This window comes from Balaenoptera acutorostrata, chromosome 9, assembly GCF_949987535.1.
Source record: "Balaenoptera acutorostrata chromosome 9, mBalAcu1.1, whole genome shotgun sequence".
NCBI lineage: Eukaryota > Metazoa > Chordata > Mammalia > Artiodactyla > Balaenopteridae > Balaenoptera > Balaenoptera acutorostrata.
Window position 1 is genome coordinate 13,431,927 of NC_080072.1, and position 21,480 is coordinate 13,453,406.

Consider the following 21,480-nt stretch of genomic DNA (forward strand, 5'->3'; position numbering starts at 1 on the left):
TAAAAGCAACAATGATTGCAATTACCAAACACGAAACACACTCATACTATGTCATAATATTGACATTCAGTCCAGTAATCCTCCACTGTAACAGCTCCTCTACTTTGCAGTGAAAATTGATTTGTATATTTTTTGCCTCTGAGTCCTTGTGGAATTTTTTTTTATTCAAACAGAAAGTCACAAAAATTATAATCATCCTCATCAGTTCACTCAGTCCCATGTAATTAATTTTTTTTCATCTTGATCTTTTGTTAGCACTTTTTTTTTTTTTTATAAATTTATTTATTTATTTTTGGCTGTGCTGGGTCTTTGTTTCTGTGTGAGGGCTTCCTCTAGTTGCGGCGAGCGGGGGCCACTCTTCATCGCGGTGCGTGGGCCTCTCACTATCGCGGCCTCTCTTGTTGCGGAGCACAAGCTCCGGACGCGCAGGCTCAGTAGTTGTGGCTCACGGGCCCAGTTGCTCCGCGGCATGTGGGATCTTCCCAGACCAGGGCTCGAACCCGTGTCCCCTGCATTGGCAGGCAGATTCTCAACCACTGCGCCACCAGGGAAGCCCTTGTCAGCACTTTTATGAATTCATCAGTTTTCCATTAGAGTTCTGAAAATGCTTCTTCATTCAGTTCAGCAGTATAGTCAGTTACCAGAAACCTGTACTTGTCAGAGTCTTTTCCATGAATTCCTTGAAGATGAAACCCTTTTATAGGAACATTTTTGCAAAAGCATCAGAGTACACCAAGAACTGTCTGTAAATGACAAAAGACTTTAAAATGACCACGGTTAAAGATTTGATGAAAGTTCATAATAATGCAATTGACAAGGAAATTTAGTTATTTCTGAGATATACCTCTTAAAGTAATAACTAGAATTATGACTTATTAGACCAGAACATATAAGTTTTTTACAAATTTCAGGTAATGCCTGAAACATTTATATTAACATAGTTCCATAAAAATAACCCAAAGAAAGTTTAGTATTAGTTGTTTTGCTTGTTTGTTTTTTTATACTGCAGGTTCTTATTAGTCATCCATTTTATACACATCAGTGTATACATGTCAATCCCAATTGCCCAATTCAGCACACCACCATCCCCACCTCACCGTGGTTTCCCCCCCTTGGTGTCCATACGTTTGTTCTCTACATCTGTGTCTCAACTTCTGCTCTGCAAATGGGTTCATCTGTACATTTTTCTAGGTTCCACATACATGCATTAATATACGATATTTGTTTTTCTCTTTCTGACTTGCTTCACTCTGTATGACAGTCTCTAGATACATCCACATCTCAACAAATGACCCAATTTCGTTCCTTTTTATGGCTGAGTAATATTCCATTGTATATATGTACCACAACTTCTTTATCCATTTGTCTGTCGATGGGCATTTAGGTTGCTTCCATGACCTGGCTATTGTAAATAGTGCTGCAATGAACATTGGGGTGCATGTGTCCTTTTCAATTATGGTTTTCTCTGGGTATATGCCCAGGAGTGGGATTGCAGGATCATATAGTAATTCTATTTTTAGTTTTTTAAGGAACCTCCATACTGTTCTCCATAGTGGCTGTATCAATTTACATTCCCACCAACAGTGCAAGAGTGTTCCTTTCTCTGCACCCTGTCCAGCATTTGTTGTTTGTAGATTTTCTGATGATGCTCATTCTACTTGGTGTGAGGTGATACCTCATTGTAGTTTTGATTTGCATTTCTCTAATCATTAGTGATGCTGAGCAGCTTTTCATGTGCTTCTTGGCCATCTGTATGTCTTCTTTGGAGAAATGTCTAGTTAGGTCTTCTGCCCATTTTTGGATTGGGTTGTTTGTTTCTTTAAGATGGAGCCGGGGCTTCCCTGGTGGCGCAGTGATTGAGAATCTGCCTGCTAATGCAGGGGACACGGGTTTGAGCCCTGGTCTGGGAAGATCCCACATGCCGTGGAGCAACTAGGTCCATGAGCCACAACTACTGAGCCTGCACGTCTGGAGCCTGTGCTCCACAACAAGAGAGGCCGTGATAGTGAGAGGCCTGCGCACCACGATGAAGAGTGGCCCCCGCTTGCCACAACTAGAGAAAGCCCTCGCACAGAAACAAAGATCCAACACAGCCAATAAATAAATAAATAAAATTTAAAAATCTATTTAAAAAAAAAAGATGGAGCTGCATGAGCTGTTTATATATTTTGGAGACTAATCCTTTGTCCGTTGGTTCATTTGCAAATATTTTCTCCCATTTTGAGGGTTGTCTTTTCGTCTTGTTTGTAGTTTCCTTTGCTTTGCAAAAGCTTTTAAGGTTCATTAGGTCCCATTTGTTTATTTTTGTTTTTATTTCCATTCCTCTAGGAGGTGGATCAAAAAAGATCTTGCTGTAATTTATGTCAAAGAGTGTTCTTCCTATGTTTTCCTCTAAGAGTTTTATAGTGTCCAGTCTTACATTTAGGTCCCGAATCCATTTTGAGCTTATTTTTGTGTGTGGTGTTAGGGAGTGTTCTAAATTCATTCTTTTACATGTAACTGTCCAGTTTTCCAAGCACCACTTATTGAAGAGGCTGTCTTTTCTCCATTGTATATCCTTGCCTCCTTTGTCATAGATTAGTTGACCATAGGTGCATGGGTTTATCTCTGGGCTTTCTATCCTGTTCCATTGATCCATATTTCTGTTTTTGTGCCAGTACCATATTGTCTTGATTACTGTAGCTTTGTAGTATTGTCTGAAGTCAGGGAGTCTGATTCCTCCAGCTCCGATTTTTTTCCTCAAGACTGCTTTGGCTATTCAGGGTCTTTTGTGTCTCCATACAAATTTTAAGATTTTTTGTTCTAGTTCTGTAAAAAATGCCATTGGTAATTTGATAGGGATTTCAATGAATCTGTAGATCGCTTTGGGTAGTATAGTCATTTTCACAATATTGATTCTTCCAATCCAAGAACATGGTACCTCTCTCCATCTGTATCATCTTTAATTTCTTTCATCAGTGTCTTATAGTTTTCTGCATACAGGTCTTTTGTTTCCCTAGGTAGGTTTATTCCTAGGTATTTTATTGTTTTTGTTGGAATGGTAAATGGGAGTGTTTCCATAATTTCCCTTTCAGATTTTTCATCATTAGTGTATAGGAATGCAAGAGATCTCTGTGCATTAATTTTGTATCCTGAAACTTTACCAAATTCATTGATTAGCTCTAGTAGTTTTCTGGTGGCATCTTTAGGATTCTCTATGTATAGTATAATGTCATCTGCAAACAGTGACAGTTTTACTTCTTCTTTTCCAATTTGTATTCCTTTTATTTCTTTTTCTTCTCTGATTGTCATGTCTAGGACTTCCAAAACTATGTTGAATAATAGTGGTGAGAGTGGACATCCTTGTCTTGTTTCTGATCTTAGAGGAAATATTTTCAGTTTTTCACCATTGAGAATGATGTTTGCTGTGGGTTTGTCCTATATGGCCTTTATTATGTTGAGGTAGGCTCCCTCTATGCCCACTTTATGGTGAGTTTTTATCATAAATGGGTGTTAAATTTTGTCAAAAGCTTTTTCTGCATCTATTGAGATGATCATATGGTTTTTATTCTTCAATTTGTTAATATGGTGTATCACATTGATTGATTTGCGTATATTGAAGAATCCTTGCATCCCTGGGATAAATCTCACTTCACCATGGTGTATGATCCTTTTAATGTGTTGTTGGATTCTGTTTGCTAGTATTTTGTTGAGGATTTTTGCATCTATATTCATCAGTGATATCGGTCTGTAATTTTCTTTTTTTGTAGTATCTTTGTCTGGTTTTGGTATCAGGGTGATGGTGGCCTCATAGAATGAGTTTGCGAGTGTTCCTTCCTCTGCAATTTTTTGGAAGAGTTTGAGAAGGATGGTGTTAGCTCGTCTCTAAATGTTTGATAGAATTCACCTGTGAAGCCATCTGGTCTTGGACTTTTGTTTGTTGGAAGATTTTTAATCACAGTTTCAATTTCATTCCTTGTGATTGGTCTGTTCATATTTTCTATTTCTTCCTGGTTCAGTCTTGGAAGGTTATACCTTTCTAAGAATTTGTCCATTTCTTCCAGGTTGTCCATTTTATTGGCATAGAGTTGCTTGTAGTAGTCTCTGAGGATGCTTTGTATTTCTGCGGTGTCCGTTGTAACTTCTCCTTTTTCATTTCTAATTGTATTGATTTGAGTCCTCTCCCTCTTTTTCTTGATGAGTCTGGCTAATGGTTTATCAATTTTGTTTACCTTCTCAAAGAACCAGCTTTTAGTTTTATTGATCTTTGCTATTGTTTTCTTTGTTTCTATTTCATTTATTTCTGCTCTGATCTTTATGATTTCTTTCCTTCTGCTAACTTTGGGTTTTGTTTGTTCTTCTTTCTTTAGTTCCTTTAGGTGTAAAGTTAGATTGTTTACTTGAGATTTTTCTTGTTTCTTGAGATAGGCTTGTATAGCTATAAACTTCTCTCTTAGAACTGCTTTTGCTGCATCCCATAAGTTTTGGATCATCATGTTTTCATTATCATTTGTCTCTAGGTATTTTTTGATTTCCTCTTTGATTTCTTCAGTGATCTCTTGGTTATTTAGTAACGTATTGTTTAGCCTGCATGTGTTGTTTTTTTTACAGTTTTTCCCCTGTAATTCATTTCTAATCTCATGGCGTTGTGGTCAGAAAAGATGCTTGATATGATTTCAATTTTCTTAAATTTACTGAGGCTTGATTTGTGATCTAAGTTGTGATCTATCCTGGAGAATGTTCCATGTGCACTTGAGAAGAAAGTGTAATCTGCTGTTTTTCGATGGAATGTCCTATAAATATCAATTAAATCTATCTGGTCTATTGTGTCATTTAAAGCTTCTGTTTCCTTATTTATTTTCATTTTGGATGATCTATCCATTGGTGTAAGTGAGGTGTTAAAGTCCCCCACTATTATTGTGTTACTGTCGATTTCCTCTTTTATAGCTGTTAGCAATTGCCTTATGTATTGTGGTGCTCCTATGTTGGGTGCATATATATTTATAATTGTTATATCTTCTTCTTGGATTCATCCCTTGATCATTACATAGTGTCCTTCCTCGTCTCTTGTAACATTCTTTATTTTAAAGTCTAATTTATCTGATATGAGTATAGCTACTCCAGCTTTCTTTTGATTTCCATTTGCATGGAATATCTTTTTGCATCCCCTCACTTTCAGTCTGTATGCATCCCTAGGTCTGAAGTGGGTCTCTTGTAGACAACATATATATGGATCTCATTTTTGTATCCATTCAGCAAGCTTGTGTCTTTTGGTTGGAACATTTAATCCATTCACGTTTAAGGTAATTATCAATATGTATGTTCCTATGACCATTTTCTTAATTGTTTTGGGTTTGTTTTCGTAGGCCTTTTTCTTCTCTTGTGTTTCCAACTTAGAGAAGTTCCTTTAGCATTTGTTGTAGAGCTGGTTTGGTGGTGCTGAATTCTCTTAGTCTTTGCTTGTCTGTAAAGCTTTTGATTTCTCCATCGAATCTGAATGAGATCCTTGCCAGGTAGAGTAACCTTGGTTGTAGGTTCTTCTCTTTCATCACTTTAGTATATCATGCCACTCCCTTCTGGCTTGTAGAGTTTCTGCTGAGAAATCAGCTCTTAACCTTATGGGAGTTCCCTTGTATTTTATTTGTCATTTTTCCCTTGCTGCTTTCAATAATTTTTCTTTGTTTTTAAATTTTGTTAATTTGATTACTATGTGTCTTGGCATGTTACTCCTTGGGTTTATCCTGTATGGGACTCGCCGTGCTTCCTGGACGTGGGTGGTTATTTCCTTTCCCATGTTAGGGAAGTTTTCGACTATAATCTCTTCACATATTTTCTTGGGGCTTTTCTCTCTCTCTTCTCCTTCTGGGATCCCTATAATGTGAATGTTGTTGCATTTAATGTTGTCCCAGAGGTCTCTTAGGCTGTCATCATTTCTTTTCATTCTTTTTTCTTTATTCTGTTTTGCAGCAGTGAATTCCACCATTCTGTCTTCCAGGTCACTTATCCATTCTTCTGCCTCAGTTATTCTGCTATTGATTCCTTCTAGTGTAGCTTTCATTTCATTTATTGTATTGTTCATCTCTGTTTGTTTGTTCTTTACTTCTTCTAGGTCTTTGTTCAACATTTCTTGCATCTTCTCGATCTTTGCCTCCATTCTTTTTCCGAGGTCCTGGATCAGGTTCACTATCATTATTCTAAATTCTTTTTCTGGAAGGTTGCCTATCTCCACTTCATTTAGTTGTTTTTCTGGGGTTTTATCTTGTTCCTTCATCTGGTACTTAGCCCTCTGCCTTTTCATCTTGTCTCTCTTTCTGTGAATGTGGTTTTTGTTCCACAGGCTGCAGGATTGTAGTTCTTCTTGCTTCTGCTGTCTGCCCTCTGGTGGATGAGGCTATCTAAGAACGTTCTGCTTTTTTTAGATGAAATGTTTTTGTGGATGTCAATTAGGTCAAATTGTTTAATAGTGCTGTTTTCAAGGACTCTCTAGCCTTAGTGATTTCCTGCCTACTTTCTAACAATTATTGAGGGAAGTGTGGTGAAATCTCCAACTGTAATTGTGTATTTCTCTATTGCTCTATAAGATCTATCAGTTTTGAAACTCTGTTTTTAGGAGAATACATGGCAGAATTGTTCTGTCTTCTCAGAGATTGGCTCCCTTTATCATTAAGTAATGTTCCCCTTTACCCCTGCTTGTTTCCTTTCCTGAAGTCTACTTTATCTGAAATTAGTTTCTTTTTCAGCTTTCTTTTAATTAGTGCTTTCACTGTATATCATTCTCCACCCTTTACTTTAATGTTTTCTATATCTCTATCATTTAACCAACATTTTTATATCACTCTCACATAAAATAATTTTTGATATATTTGAATTAAAGTCTACCATCTTGCTAACTCTTTCTATTTGATGTATTTGTTCTTTGCCCCTTGTTTTCTCTTAACATGGTTTTTCTGGTTTTCACTGAGTACTCGTTTATAATTACTTTTTATTTTCCTTATTGAATAATTATACCTCTTTTTAAAACTTAGTGGTTTACCTAGAGTTTACAGTATACTTTTAAGTTATATAACTTAAGATATATCCCTACATCTTCAAATAATGTAATTTAGCTTCCAGTGTAGTAAAAGAACTTTATAACAGAATATTCCCAGTTTCTCCCTCTGGTTGCTGTGTCCCAATTGTCATACCTTTTAGGTTTCCATACACTATAAACAGCTAATGCTTTATTGCTGTTATTGTTTCAGTCAGTTATCTTTACAGCAATTAAAATTTTTTAAATGTTTGGATAGTGTGTGGTAGAAATGATGGCTAGAAAGAACCCTGTGGTACCAGTTTTGACACAGAGATACACAAAGATTTTAGTATAAATTCATTTTTTAGCTTAATACACACACATACACAGGTGGATAGTACAGACCAATTGTAGATATATGTGCACAAAAAGCTAATAGACATATCAATATTACCTAGTTTTGCCTGCTGGGAGGCACAGACATAATGACATCCCAGGTGCAATAAGCACACCTAGCAAATCCACTGCCAGTATCTTGGTTTCTAAATATTATTCTCTAATAAAAAGGAAACAGGACTCAGGAAAAATGGCTTATTCTAGGTTTGAGGCAGAGAAAGTAGAAGATAACTCTTGAGTATCTTTCAATGCTATAAAGTCAATAACTGTTCAAAGAAACAACAGAATGTGGGCATGTCAAGGAGAAACATGGTCAAAAATGAAAGTGCCCCCCAAGTGCAAAGATGGAATAAAGTGAACAAAATAAATAATGCAGCAGTGGATTAAAATCTGAAGTATAAAATAAATATAGATATGTCTAAAGTGGCATCAATAAATAAATGAATAAATAAATGCAAGTGTAGAAATAAACCTTTTTTACATAAAAAACTTCACATATGTGGAAATACTAACACCTTAGGAGGTGAAACTTTATTTCCTCATGTCTCCCTTGAGGGCAAACTAGATTTAGTATCTCACTTCCAAAGAATAGATTAGGAGAGGAAAAGATAGCAGTTTTACTATGGAGAAACATGGCAAACACTACCTTAAGCAAGTACGCCACAATTGACACATAGGAAATACTTAGTCAATGTTTCTGGATACTCAGTTTAAAATAGGATAATAAGATAATATTCTGAATATTTCAAAATCATGTTTAAAGTTTTAATTGTATAGTGAGGATTCAAGTTATACATTTGTTTCCAAATTATACAGTCCGTTCTAATAGAATTTTAATAGCAACAACAAAATAAATTACTAAGATAATATTCATAGTTTTGATTATTTTATGATGGCAGAGTAACATGCAATTTAAAGGATTTAGTTTTATATTTTTCTTGAACTAAACTTATAATTGTGTTTCACCATCTAAACAATTTAATTTTTGTGCTTTTGATGTCAAAAACATTGCAAGGGGGAATGATTATTTTCATGAGTGTATGTGTGTGGTATGTGGGCATGTGAATGGTAACAGGAAGATGGCAGAAAGAAGCAACAGAGCAACAGTGTCAAAACTAATTATATATACATCTAAGCACTCAAAGAAGAAGAAGCAATTTTATGTGAGATGCCAAATGCCCAGGATGATTTGATGTATACCACCACAGATGTTGAAGCCAGAAAGTGTGAGTTTGAATACAAGATGTGACTTTGGGAAAGATACTTATCTCACTGAGATTCAGATTCTTCACTTATAAATACAATAACAATATATATTTATTTTATTATACATAAGTAATATGTATTTTCTATTATTGTTATTAGTATTATTGCTATTATTTTTTATTTTTATTTTTATTTTTAGAAACTGCTGATGCAATTTCCAAAGAAATTAGTATAGGGAACTGGGAAATATTTAAATGACAAAACATTCAGATCACAATCTTAAGACTGAAGAAAATGATATATAAAGAGGAAATATGACAATAGCTCACTATGAAAAACTATGTGAAATTGAAATTTCAGTTCTCTGCTTGAGGCGGAGAATGAGATTTACATGCTCATGTCTGGAGACAATTTGTATAATGGAATTGATTATATAAGATATTTGATGACAGGGACTTCCCTGGAGGCCCAGTGGAACATAAAATTTCCTGCCCTAGCTCCTGGGACTGTAAATATGATAATATATCACATCTATGTTAAATTACATGTCATAGGGATTTCAAAAATTTAATTAAGGTTATTAATCAGTTGACTTTGAGTTATATTTGAACTCTACATAATCCCATAAAGTGTTTAAAAACAAAGAATTTTTCCTGGCTGGTAACAGAAGAGGAAGTTACAGAAATTCAGAGTACATTCAGGAAGAATTAAATGCACCATTGCTGGCTTTGAAGACAGAGGGGCCACATGCAAGAAATTCTAGGAGCTCAGAGTGACCCCCAGCTGACAGCAAGCAAGGAAATCAGGGCCTCAGTCCTCCAATCAGAGGAACTGAATTCTGCCAACCATCTGAATGAGCCTGGAAGCAATTCTTCCCCAGAACCTCCAGAAAAGAGCCCAGCCCAGTAGATCCTTGATGGTAACCTTATCAATGACAGAAACCAGCTTATTCAAACTCCTGACAAGAAGCACTGAGAGAGTAAATGGGTGTTGTTCTAGGCTATTGCTTTTGTGGTAGTTTGTTACACAGCAATAGAAATATAAAACAATCAGAACAATAGCTTAATTTCTAGATTTATTATCTAGAAGTTTAGCTTAGTTTATTATCTAAATTTAGTTTAGTTTAAACTTAGCATCTAGAATTGTTATCAATATACCTGAACTGTAGCAAAGAATCCTAGGTTAAAGGTGATAGAAATTCCATTACAGTTTTCTTTAAAATAGCTGAAGGCTTTTAGAAGAAAAAGATTTGTTTTTACTATACAGTCTACACACAAACACACACACATAGATAAGCCAAATGTATCAATATAATATGCTGGTAAAAATATGATAAGTGCAACATTAGGCCTTGAATAAGCAACTTATATGTGTAAAAGACACAGTTGGATGGTACTAAAATATAAAGCAAAACAGTGAGACAAATGATGTAACAATAACAAGAAAAATTGTCAGTGACATTTATCAATAAGTTAAAACGTTATTTGATAAGACATTGTCAGAATGGCAAGTAAATGTAGATTTGAAGATATACAAAGAGTGGATCAGAGACTATTAGAATTCTTGAAATGTCAGGACAGTTCTCTATATAAACGTGTGGGAAGGTTACATAACAAAATTCAGTTGTTTTATGTGTATTTCCTTCCCTCTCTTTTCTATCACTGGTAACTTGAATACTTTCTCCCCCTCTTTCAGCTCTTGCAAAGAAAAAAAATGCTTTAAAGAAACTAACCTACATATCAGAGTATGATTCCCTGATGTCAGATTTCCCTTTCCTCCAGCTTAAATGAGACTGGGTCTATGGGAAAGGGAGACAGAGGAGGGCTTAATGGAAGATGAAGAAGAAACATTATTGTAACAGGTGTGATAGAGAAGATCACTTGAAGTGTGAGCTTGTAAGGAGATTCTTAAACACTAGCACTAAGGAATGGCACAGAAGAAAACTGAGGTGACACAGTCTCTTTTTATGCAGACTAGCCCACCTCCATTAACCTATCACATTTACTGAAATTTAACAGTTCTAAAATAGTGTAAGCCTTCCTATAGGAAGGGTTAAAAGAGACAAGTGTTTGTGAGGGTGTGGAGAAAAGGGAACCCTCTTGCACTGTTGGTGGGAGTATAAATTGATACAGCCAGTATGGAGAACAGCATAGAGGTTCCTCAAAAAACTAAAAATAGAATTACCATATGATCCAGCAATCCCACTACTGGGCATATACCCAGAGAAAACCATCATTCAAAAAGACACATGCACCCCAATGTTCATTGCAGCACTATTTACAATAGCCAGGTCATGGAAGCAACCTAAATGCCCATCGACAGACAAATGGATAAAGAAGATGTGGTACATATATACAATGGAATATTACTCAGCCATAAAAAGGAACGAAATTGGGTCATTTGTTGAGACGTGGATGGATCTAGAGACTGTCATACAGAGTGAAGCAAGTCAGAAAGAGAAAAACAAATATCGTATATTAACGCATGTATGTGGAACCTAGAAACATGGTACTGAACAACCAGTTTGCAGGGCAGAAAATGAGACACAGATGTAGAGAACAAACGTATGGACACCAAGGGGGGAAAACCGTGGTGGGGTGGGGATGGTGGTGTGCTGAATTGGGTGATTGGGATTGACATGTATACACTGATGTGTATAAAATTGATGACTAATAAGAACCTGCAGTATAAAAAAACAAACAAACAAAACAACTAATACTAAACTTTCTTTGGGTTATCTGTATGGAAATATGTTAATATAAATGTTTCAGACATTACATGAAATTTCTAAAATTCTTATATGTTCTGGTATAATGTTATAAGTCATAATTCTAGTTATTACTTTAAAATGTATATCTCAGAAATAACTAAATTTCCTTGTCAATTGCATTATTATGAACTTTCATCAAATCTTTAACCATGGTCATTTTTAAGTCTTTTGTCATTTACAGACAGTTCTTGGTGTACTCTGATGTTTTCGCAAAAATGTTCCTATAAAAGGGTTTCATCTTCAAGGAATTCATGGAAAAGACTCTGACAAGTACAGGTTTCTGGTAACTGACTATACTGCTGAACTGAATGAAGAAGCATTTTCAGAACTCTAATGGAAAACTGATGAATTCATAAAAGTGCTAACAAAAGATCAAGATGAAAAAAAAATTAATTACATGGGACTGAGTGAACTGATGAGGATGATTATAATTTTTGTGACTTTCTGTTTGAATAAAAAAAAAAATTCCTCAAGGACTCAGAGGCAAAAAATATACAAATCAATTTTCACTGCAAAGTAAAGGAGCTGTTACAGTGGAGGATTACTGGACTGAATGTCAATATTATGACATAGTATGAGTGTGTTTCGTGTTTGGTAATTGCAATCATTGTTGCTTTTGTTGTGGTCATCCATTTACAATGCTTGGTGTCAGTTTATTTATCTCTTGTAAAAAATAGATACAATGTGTGTGTGTGAAAAAAAAAAAAAAAGTCCCCAGGCTCATCGAGGTTACATCCTTCATGTTCCTACCAGGGCATAATAGAAGTAGAGACAAATGATAAACAATTAAACTTGATATGCAAATTAGATAGTAATAAGTCCTATCAAGAAAAATAAGACAGGTTAAGAATGATAGGAAAGCTGGTGGTTATTATTTTATTATGGTAGTAAGGAAAGGTCATCTTTTGCCAAGATCTCTGCTATCTTGAAAAGAAGGGGAGTGGGAAATACAGGAGTGGGAAAAACAAGGAAACCAGTTAGAAGAACATCATAATAATCTGGTCAACAGATGCTTGTGTTTCAGGCCAGGAGGGTAGCAGTGAAGGTTTTAGGAAGTTTTTAGATTCTGCATGTATTTTGAAAATACAACTAACAAGATCTGCTGATGTTTTGATTTAGGAGAGCAAAAAAATAGAGCAATCGAGGATACCTCTAGGGTTTTAGACTAGACCAATCAGAGTGAAATGACAGACAGAAAATGATAAATACCATGTGCTTTCACTTATATGTGGAATCTAAAACAAAACAAAACAAAAAACACAAAACCAAGTTCATGGATATAGTGAACAGATTGGCAGTTGCCTGAGGCTGGGGGTGAGGAGTAGGCAAAATGGGTGGAGGGGGTAAAAAGGTACAAATTTCCAATTCTAAAATGAATAAGCCCCGGGGGTGAAATGATAACTACAGTTAATAATACTGTATTTCATATTTGAAAGTAGTTAGGAGAGTGGATCTTGAAAGTTCTCATCACAAGAAAAAAAAATGTATAATTATGTATGGTCACAGATATTAACCAGACGTATTGCAGTGATCATTTTACAATATATACCAATGTCGAATTATTACATTGTATACCTGAAACTAAACTAATAGAATGTTATGCCAGTTATTCCTCAATTTTTTAGAGAATCATATGTATTTATGTGTACATGTATTTATGTATAAAATAGCCTTGAGCAATCAGACCATGGTTGCCATTTACTGAGATAGGAATGACTGTGGGGGAAGCAGAATTGCAGGGAAATACAGGAATCCTGTTCTGGACATTTTAAAGGAAGTTTCCTTTCAAAATTCCCAATAGATTTCATCAATATGGCAACGTAGTTTATTCCCGACTCCAGCCTCCCTCACAAGAAGACCAGCTAGCACCTCTCCATAGACAAGACACCACTGTGTGAATCTCAGAACCCAAAGCTGAGGCTGAAGCACCTCCACCGCCGCAACAGAGACCAAGAAGGACCCATTTAGATGGGTAAGATAAGGATTTTAACTTTGACTGCATCACCCCTCCCCTAGACCACCACACTGCTGCACTGAGAGGGTCTGTCTTCCTGGGTACAGTTTCTCCAGTAGGAAAAAGAGAACACAAGGCAGACATCCAGCTTCCCCAGCACTGCAGGACACTTCCCAGAAGGCCCACTCAGGTTTCTCCTCATGGAGATCACTGTGTGAAACTGCAGAGCCCAACCACTGGGGATCAGATAGAGACAAAGAAGAGGGGTGGGACTTACAGCAACCAGCAGTCAGCTCTTGGAGAACCAAGTTCCTGCTTGCAATGGCTCCCAAGCAGAGATCCCAGCCAATGGCCCTGCCCATCTGCAGAGCCAAGCCAGTGGGCCTGTCTCACCAGGGAGCTCAGTTGGCAGTTCTGCCTTATTCAGATACGCAGCCAATGGACAAAACCAACTGTGGAGCTCATTCTATGACCCTTCCTGGGAAGGTGAGCAAATTCCCAGTTCCACCCAACTGCACCGCATAGTCTCCAGTCATCCCTCTCGGAAGTGAAGCTACAGACACCCAGCAGCCATGGAGCACATCCTGTGGCCTGCCCAGGCAGGGAGCCAAGCCAGCAGCCCTGCACAACTGTTGATTACAGCCTCTGACCTTGCATAACCAGGGAGTCTGAACAGTAACCCTGAGCAGCCTCAGAGCTCAGCCTACATTACCACCTAACCATCGAGCCCAGCCTACAGCCCCACCCAGCAGCAGAGTCCAGCAAAGGAGCCTAGCTGACTGCTAAACACAGCCTGCAGCTTTGACCAGGCAGGGAACCAGCAATGACCCCGCCCAATCACAGATCATAGCCTGCATCTGCACCCACCCAGACAGCGACCTCACATGACCACAGAGCATAGTCTCTAGCCCCACCCAACTTCAGGGAATATCCTGCAGCCCCCACCTAGATACAGCGCACAGCCACTGGCACCATCCAATCGGGGAGTACAGCCTGAGGCCACACCCGACCAGGAGCTATTGGATGGTATATTCCAAAATATTGAAAGAAAGAAAGCATCTTAAAAAAGAATACCATACCCAGCCAAGGTGTCCTTCAGAAATGAAGAAGAGATAAAGACTTTACCAAATGAACAAAAACTGAGGGAGTTCATCACTACTAGGGATGTCTTACAAGAAATGCTAAAAGGGACTTCCCTGGTGGCACCGTGGTTTAGAATCTGCCTGCCAATGCAGGGGACACGGGTTCGATCCCTGGTCCGGGAAGATCCCACATGCCGTGGAGCGACTAAGCCCGTGCGCTACAACTACTGAACCTGCGCTCTAGAGCCACAAACCACAACTACTGAGCCCACGTGCTGCAACTACTGAAACCCACGCGCCTAGAGCCTGTACTCCGCAACAAGAGAAGCCACCGCAACGAGAAGCCAGCGCACCGCAACGAAGAGTAGCCCCCGCTCACCACAACTAGAGAAAGCCTGCGTGCAGTAATGAAGACCCAACGCAGCCAAAAATAAATAAACAAATTTTTTAAAAAAAGAAATGTTAAAAGGCATTATTCAAGCTGAAATGAAAGGATGCTGTTTAACATAATAAAAACATATGAGTGTGTTTGAATGTCATTGATAAAGGTAAATGTAGTCCAAGTCAGTTTCTATAATAGTCTAACTGTGGTAAGTAAATCAATTACAAGTCTAGTTTAAAAGGGTTTTTTTTTTAAGTACAAAAATAACCCTAACCTCAAGATAGTTAGAAGAGCTGGTTAGTGAGAGATGAGATGTAATAGTAGTCAACCACAGACCTATCAGGGTACTTGGCACAGGAGCAATCTTGCCCCCATCCAGAACAATAGCTACAAGTTTGCAGAAGTAAACACTGAAGTGCTATAGACCTGCGTATCCAATATGGTAGCCACCAGCCACATGTAGCTATTTAAAATTAAGTTAGTTAAAATTAAATAAAATTAAAAATTCAATTCTTCCGTCGTGCTAAGCATATTTCAAATGCTAATTAGCCACATGGCTAGGCACTACCATGTATTAGCATAGATTTAGAACATTTCCATCATCACTGATAGTTCTCATGGCAACACTGATCTAGACCACAGCTGCTTCAGAAAACAGAATGTTTTCCGAGAATATATGTGTAACCAAATGCCTGAGAATAAGTCCCAATCCTTATATCCATTCTCTTCTTCCTCTTTGAGAACAGAACAGAACCCTGATTTTAGTTAAAAACAATTCTACACAGAATAAAAGATTATAGGGACTTCCCTGGTTGTACAGTGGTTAAGAATCCGCCTGCCAATTCAGGGAACACAGGTTCAAGCCCTGGTCCGGGAAGATCCCACATGCCATGGAGCACCTAAGCCCGTGCGCCACAACTACTGAGCCTGTGCTCTAGAGCCCACGTGCCACAACTACTGAAGCCCGTGTGCCTAGAGTCCGTGCTCCGCAACAAGAGAAGCCACCGCAATGAGAAGCCCGCGCACCACAACGAAGAGTAGCCCCCGCTCACCGCAACTAGAGAAAGCCAGCGCACAGCAACGAAGACCCAACACAGACAAAATAAAATAAAATAAATTTAAAATAAATTTAAAATAAATAATAAAAATTAAAATAAGATTATAGTTTCCAGACTCCCTTGCAATTAAGGGTTGCCATGTGATTAATTTCAATAAACTAAGATGAAAGCAAAATTGCTGTGTGGCACTTTTGGAAAATCTCCTAAAAAGAAAATGATCAGTTTATTCTCCCCCGCCCACTGCCCCCACCCCCATCATCCCTTTACTGCCTCTTGGAATATAGATGAAATGCTAGAGTGGTATTGTCCAATATGACATGCACTAGTCATATGTAGTATTTAAATTTAAACTTATTTAAAGAAAATTTAAAATTCAGTTCCTTGGTCTCAGTAGTCACATTTCAACTGCTCATTAGCAGTTAGATTATATTATCTAACTATCATATTAGATAGCACAGAGGACATCTCCAGCATAGCATGAGTCCTACTGGGCAGCACAGGTCTGGAGTATTAGCAGTCCCTTGAGGTCATACATAGGTTGAAGCTACATGCTGAAGATGGCAGAGTCTCAATTTCTGATAATACTGTTGGACTTCCACAGTCATGCTGGATTTTCTCCCTCTGTACTCCTGTAGTTCTATCTCTTAAGTTGCCCTTATTTTCTGTTGTAAGTAGTCAAACCTATACCAAAAAGAATACAAATAATAAATGGGGGGAAAGTTTGCATCACGCTACCAAATTTCCTTTAGTGAGATTATTTTATATTTATTTTCCAGAAAATACATTTTTTAATGCTGTGACTGAATCAACAATTGAGAACTAACTACATGACCTTCGACAATAAGTGGTATAATTAGACTGTTGCATCTGTGAATTTAGTAGGCATTCGTGAACTTTACAACACTCTCTGTCTCTTAAAACAATGGGAAAAATGCTTTCCTTTGCTTCCTGTGTTTTTCCAGTGAGACCAGAACAAAGCGAGTAATTAGTTCTCAATAGACTCACCAAGTCTCAACTCTCAGTAGGTGAGGTAATCCCTGAGAATTATGACAATTCATTTGGAGTAGATATTATCTGCCCATGCAGTATTCAATGACTCAGAGTTCACTGATGATGTTCTTTCTGTAGCTCTCAGTGAGGAACCTAAAGATGCACGTGAGTAAGAGGCTCCTGTCACAGCCTGCATCTTACAGTCCTAGCAACACATCAAGACAAAGGGAGGGTAACTCCACTAAGTTTAGTTCTGGATCAAACGCTTTCAAATATACATTAACTAAATATAGGAGCATTCGGCATAAAAGATGAATAGGGAGGCCATGTGACAGTCAACATCCACTTAACAAATATTTATTGAGCACATATGATGTGCCAGGTACTGTGCTAGGCACTCTAAAGCAATTAATTTTTTATATACAATAGATATCTAATAAGGACCTACTGTATAGCACAGGGAACTCTACTCAATGCTTTGTAATGACCTATATGGGAAAAGAATCTTAAAAAAAGAGAGGACATATGTATATGTATAACTGATTCACTTTGCTGTTCAGCAGAAAGTAACACAACAATATAAATTAACTATACTCCAATCATTTTTTTTTTTTTTTTTTTTTTTGGTTATTAGTTGCGGCAGGCAAGAGCTTCGTTGAGGCATGCGGCCTCTTCGTTGTGGTTCACGGGCTTCTCTCTAGTTGTGGTGTGCAGGTTTTCTCTCTCTAGTTGTGGTGTGTGGGCTCCAGGGCGCACGGGCTCTGTAGTTGTGGCACGCAGGCTTAGTTGTCCCGCGGCATGTGGGATCTTAGTTCCCGGACCAGGGATCAAAACCATGTCCCTGCATTGGAAGGCAGATTCTTTACCACTGGACCACCAGGGAAGTCCTCCCCCAAAATTTTTTTAATTAAAAAAAAAAGCAATTAAGCAACAGAGAATGTTTATCCCAAAGAAGCTTCAAAACAGAAGGACTGAACTGTCTTCAAATGCTTGAAAGCTTTTTGGGGTGCAATCAAGGCTTATTCAAAGTAGCTCCCCAAGAAAGAAAGAAGACCAATATGAGAAGAGGCATAATAATGATGATGGTGGCTAATATTTATTGGTCCATGGTACAACTCTATATCATGTTCTTTTCTAAAAGCTTTATGTGTATATTATCTTATATAATATTCAGAATAATCTTATGAAGTTCATACCATTGATAATCTTATTGTATTTGTGCAAAAACAGGTATTCAGAGAAGTTGGGTAGCTTGGGTCTTGGACTGTGGCTAAGAGGAAATTGAAACAGCCTGATGAATTTCAGAGCCTGAGCTCTTCAGAGTTTAACAGGAAGAGAAGTGCTCCTCACCATGAAAGTGTTCAGAAGGAATTAGTAAGAATTGATGTAGAGAGGATTTTACATGGGTCTAAAAGTTTCTATATTCAACAAGCACGTATAAACTACCAATTACATGCACAATATTTAGAGCCACAAAGAAGAAGAAGGGGTAGTGGGTAGTCCTGCCCTTGAGAGCTTACAGTTTAAAAGAGAGAAACACATATAAAATAATATAATCAAAGTCATAAGGGCAATGATAAATGCATGTAAAAATAAACATGGACAGGAGACACAAATTCAGCCCAAGGAGGAGGGAGGTCAGAAAAGGCCTCATAAGGGAGATGACTTTAACCTAGGTCTTAAAGGATGCATAGGAGTTTGCCATATGGAAAATGGTAGTAAAGTCATTCCAGACAAAAGAAGTGGCATTTTCTCAGAGATTATTAATGGTCATCCATGGCCGTGATTAGTGGGGACAACAAGGGAAGTGGGGAAGATTTCCTGGTGCCTTTAAAACCACTATTCACCTACATGCTCAATCAGCACCTGAGGAGAAAGGGAAAAGCCCTTAAGGTCTGTAGCATACTATGATGCTCCACGGCTCTGCAAGGGAGCTGCCTGCATTATTTCCCCTGATCCTCAAGGAATGCTGGAAGGATGGAGGGCAAATGCAAAGCCAGTCTGTGTAATCCTAAAGCCAACAGGGGCAAATTTTATGATATTCTCTAAATTGTCCACAATGATAAGAGTCAGTTGGGTGAAAGGAGTTTCTGAGAGATGAAACAATAATGTCGACACAGTCTGTCTCATCCTACTTCACCAAGAAACACTAATAGGCATGACAAGAAATGGACCTGGCCTGATCAGTTAGAATAAAGTACAGAGTATGGCATAGAAACATACTTGGACATTACTTACCACCCATTCATTCTTCAAGTTATGCCTAACAAGAATTTCCTACATTCTATATTTATTTACTATAGATAAAGCTTTGTTAAAATGTTTGACTTGACCTTTCCCTATTGATAGCTAGAATCTATGACCTTTTGTTTTTTTAATTTATTGATGGTAGACATTGTGAGAGAAGATTTAAGGACTATCTTTTGTGCCAACATGTCACAAGAACTGAAATTGCTCCAGGGACTTTTCTGGTACTTGTGATCAGATGGTCTATGGTACAAGATGCCAAAACAACCAGAAGAATAGAAAAATCCCTGGATGCAATTTTCAAAGACACACTTACCCACGTCGAAAGAGTAGATCAGATTGTTACCCTCCTCCCCAAATATCCCATGATAATTCCTCTATTTTGTTTCCTTTTTTAATGAAATGTTGATTGTTATTGCTAGGGAGGTTGAATGAAGAGGGGAACATGAAGAAGGAAGGAGGGAAAAAAAGTAAGGAAAGAAAGAAGGGAGGCAGGGAGGGATGAAGAAAAGGAGAAAGGAAGGAGATCATAAGAATAAGTGATTTAACCTCTAAAACACTTGTCAAAATGTTCTCCTTTTCATTTTCACTTAGCTTAAGTCTTAATATTTCCTAATCTCATGATATTGTTGGATATCATGAAACCAATCTGACCTCTGTCCTTTGATCATTACACCAGATTAGTGGGGAGTCTTTGGTTACTAAGGAGAATCACAGTAGCAGTAACATTAAGTCTTTACATTTATTTCTGCCATTCTTGAATGTCCCACTAAAATTAAAATCCATTTCAAGAACAGAGAATAATCAGACACACTTTTTAAAATCACTTTCCTATTTTCACTCCACCCCTGAGTTCTCCTTTTTGCCCCACAACCTCCTCATAGCAATTTTCACCTCTGCATTTCTGAGTGTGTAGATGATGGGGTTCAGCATGGGGGTGACCACTGTGTAGAACAGGGCCACCAGTTTTTCCTCAGTGAAGGTGGAGGAGGGTCGCATGTAGAAGAAGATGGCAGGTCCAAAGAACAACATGACCACCGTGATGTGAGAAGCACAGGTGGAGAGGGCTTTGCATCTTCCCTCTGCTGAATGGTTCCTCAAGTTGACCAGAATGACAATATAGGAGGTCACCAAGATAAGGAAGGAGCACAGAGCAATTAAGCCACTATTGACCAACACAATAACCCCCTCCACAGAGGTGTCAGTGCAGGCAATCTTGAATAGTGGCTGGAGATCACAGAAGTAGTGGTCAATCACATTGGGACCACAGAAGGGCAATTGGATGGTGATGAGAACCTGAATTATGGAATGAAAAAAGCCCCCAAGCCAGGAACCAGCCACTAATACATGACACAGTTGACGATTCATAATGTTAATATAATGAAGAGGTTTGCAGATGGCCACAGAGTGGTCATAAGCCATCACCACAAGCAAGAGGATCTCAGTGACCCCAAAGAAGTGAAAGAAGAATATCTGAGCCAGACAACCCTCCAGTGAGATGGTTTTAATCTTGGCAAGTAAGTCTGTGATGAATTTAGGGACAATAGTAGAGGAATAGCTGATTTCCACGAGGGAGAGGTAGCTAAGGAAGAAGTACATGGGGGAATGCAGACTCTTACTGGCTTTGACCGTCAGAACAATGAGGCCGTTGCCTACCACCGTGGCCAAGTACACGGGAAGAAACACCACAAAGCACATTCTCTGCACCTCTGGATCCTCGAAAAGACCAGTGAAAATTAACTCAGTTACATTATTTTTACTCACCATGGATTCCACTCAAAGAAGACGGATCTAAGAGAAGAGACCTGTGACAAAACAAACACAATCATAACACCAATCCTTCATGTTTACTTAGCACTTGCCTGTTGATAGAACTCTTTCACACATAATATCTGACTGGTTTATTTATTTATTTGTTTGCTAATATAGTAAATGTTTATTCATTCAGTGCTCAGTATCCCACTCTATGATTCAATCTACCTCACAAAAATTCTATGATCCCCATATTACAAGTGAGAAAACTGAAGCTCAGAGAGGTTGTGAATTAGCGAAGCCGTCCAGTAAGAAATGGATTCAGAACAAGAACCAGATCATTTTATTCCAACTAGTATGTTGTTTCAAGGAAACCACACTGAAAAAATAATTACCATCTTCAACATTAATAACCAGCTATAGATATTAATGACTAACCATTATCCCATTCTCACCATGCCTTTATGTTAGAAATTCTCAAGTGAACTTCTGCTCCTGAATCTCTCGTTTTCTCCTTTTATTCCCCAGAAATGCCAGTCCCATTGATATTTCTCCCTTTCTAAGGAATGTCATCGATATTTTCTTGTCTGAACTAGACAAGCTTCTGAATTATTTCAGGCCTTATGGTTCCACTCAATCCCACAGCTTCATGAAT

At 37.9% G+C, this 21,480-nt stretch overlaps 1 protein-coding gene across 1 annotated transcript; it reads right to left on the bottom strand.

The window, feature by feature from the left end:
- Nucleotides 1–19,910: 19,910 nt before the first annotated feature.
- LOC103006392 (olfactory receptor 4B1) lies at nucleotides 19,911–20,840 on the bottom strand. The gene has a single exon (XM_007181239.2). It carries the CDS (start codon nucleotides 20,838–20,840, stop codon nucleotides 19,911–19,913), a length of 930 nt encoding a protein of 309 aa, XP_007181301.2.
- Nucleotides 20,841–21,480: the final 640 nt, after the last annotated feature.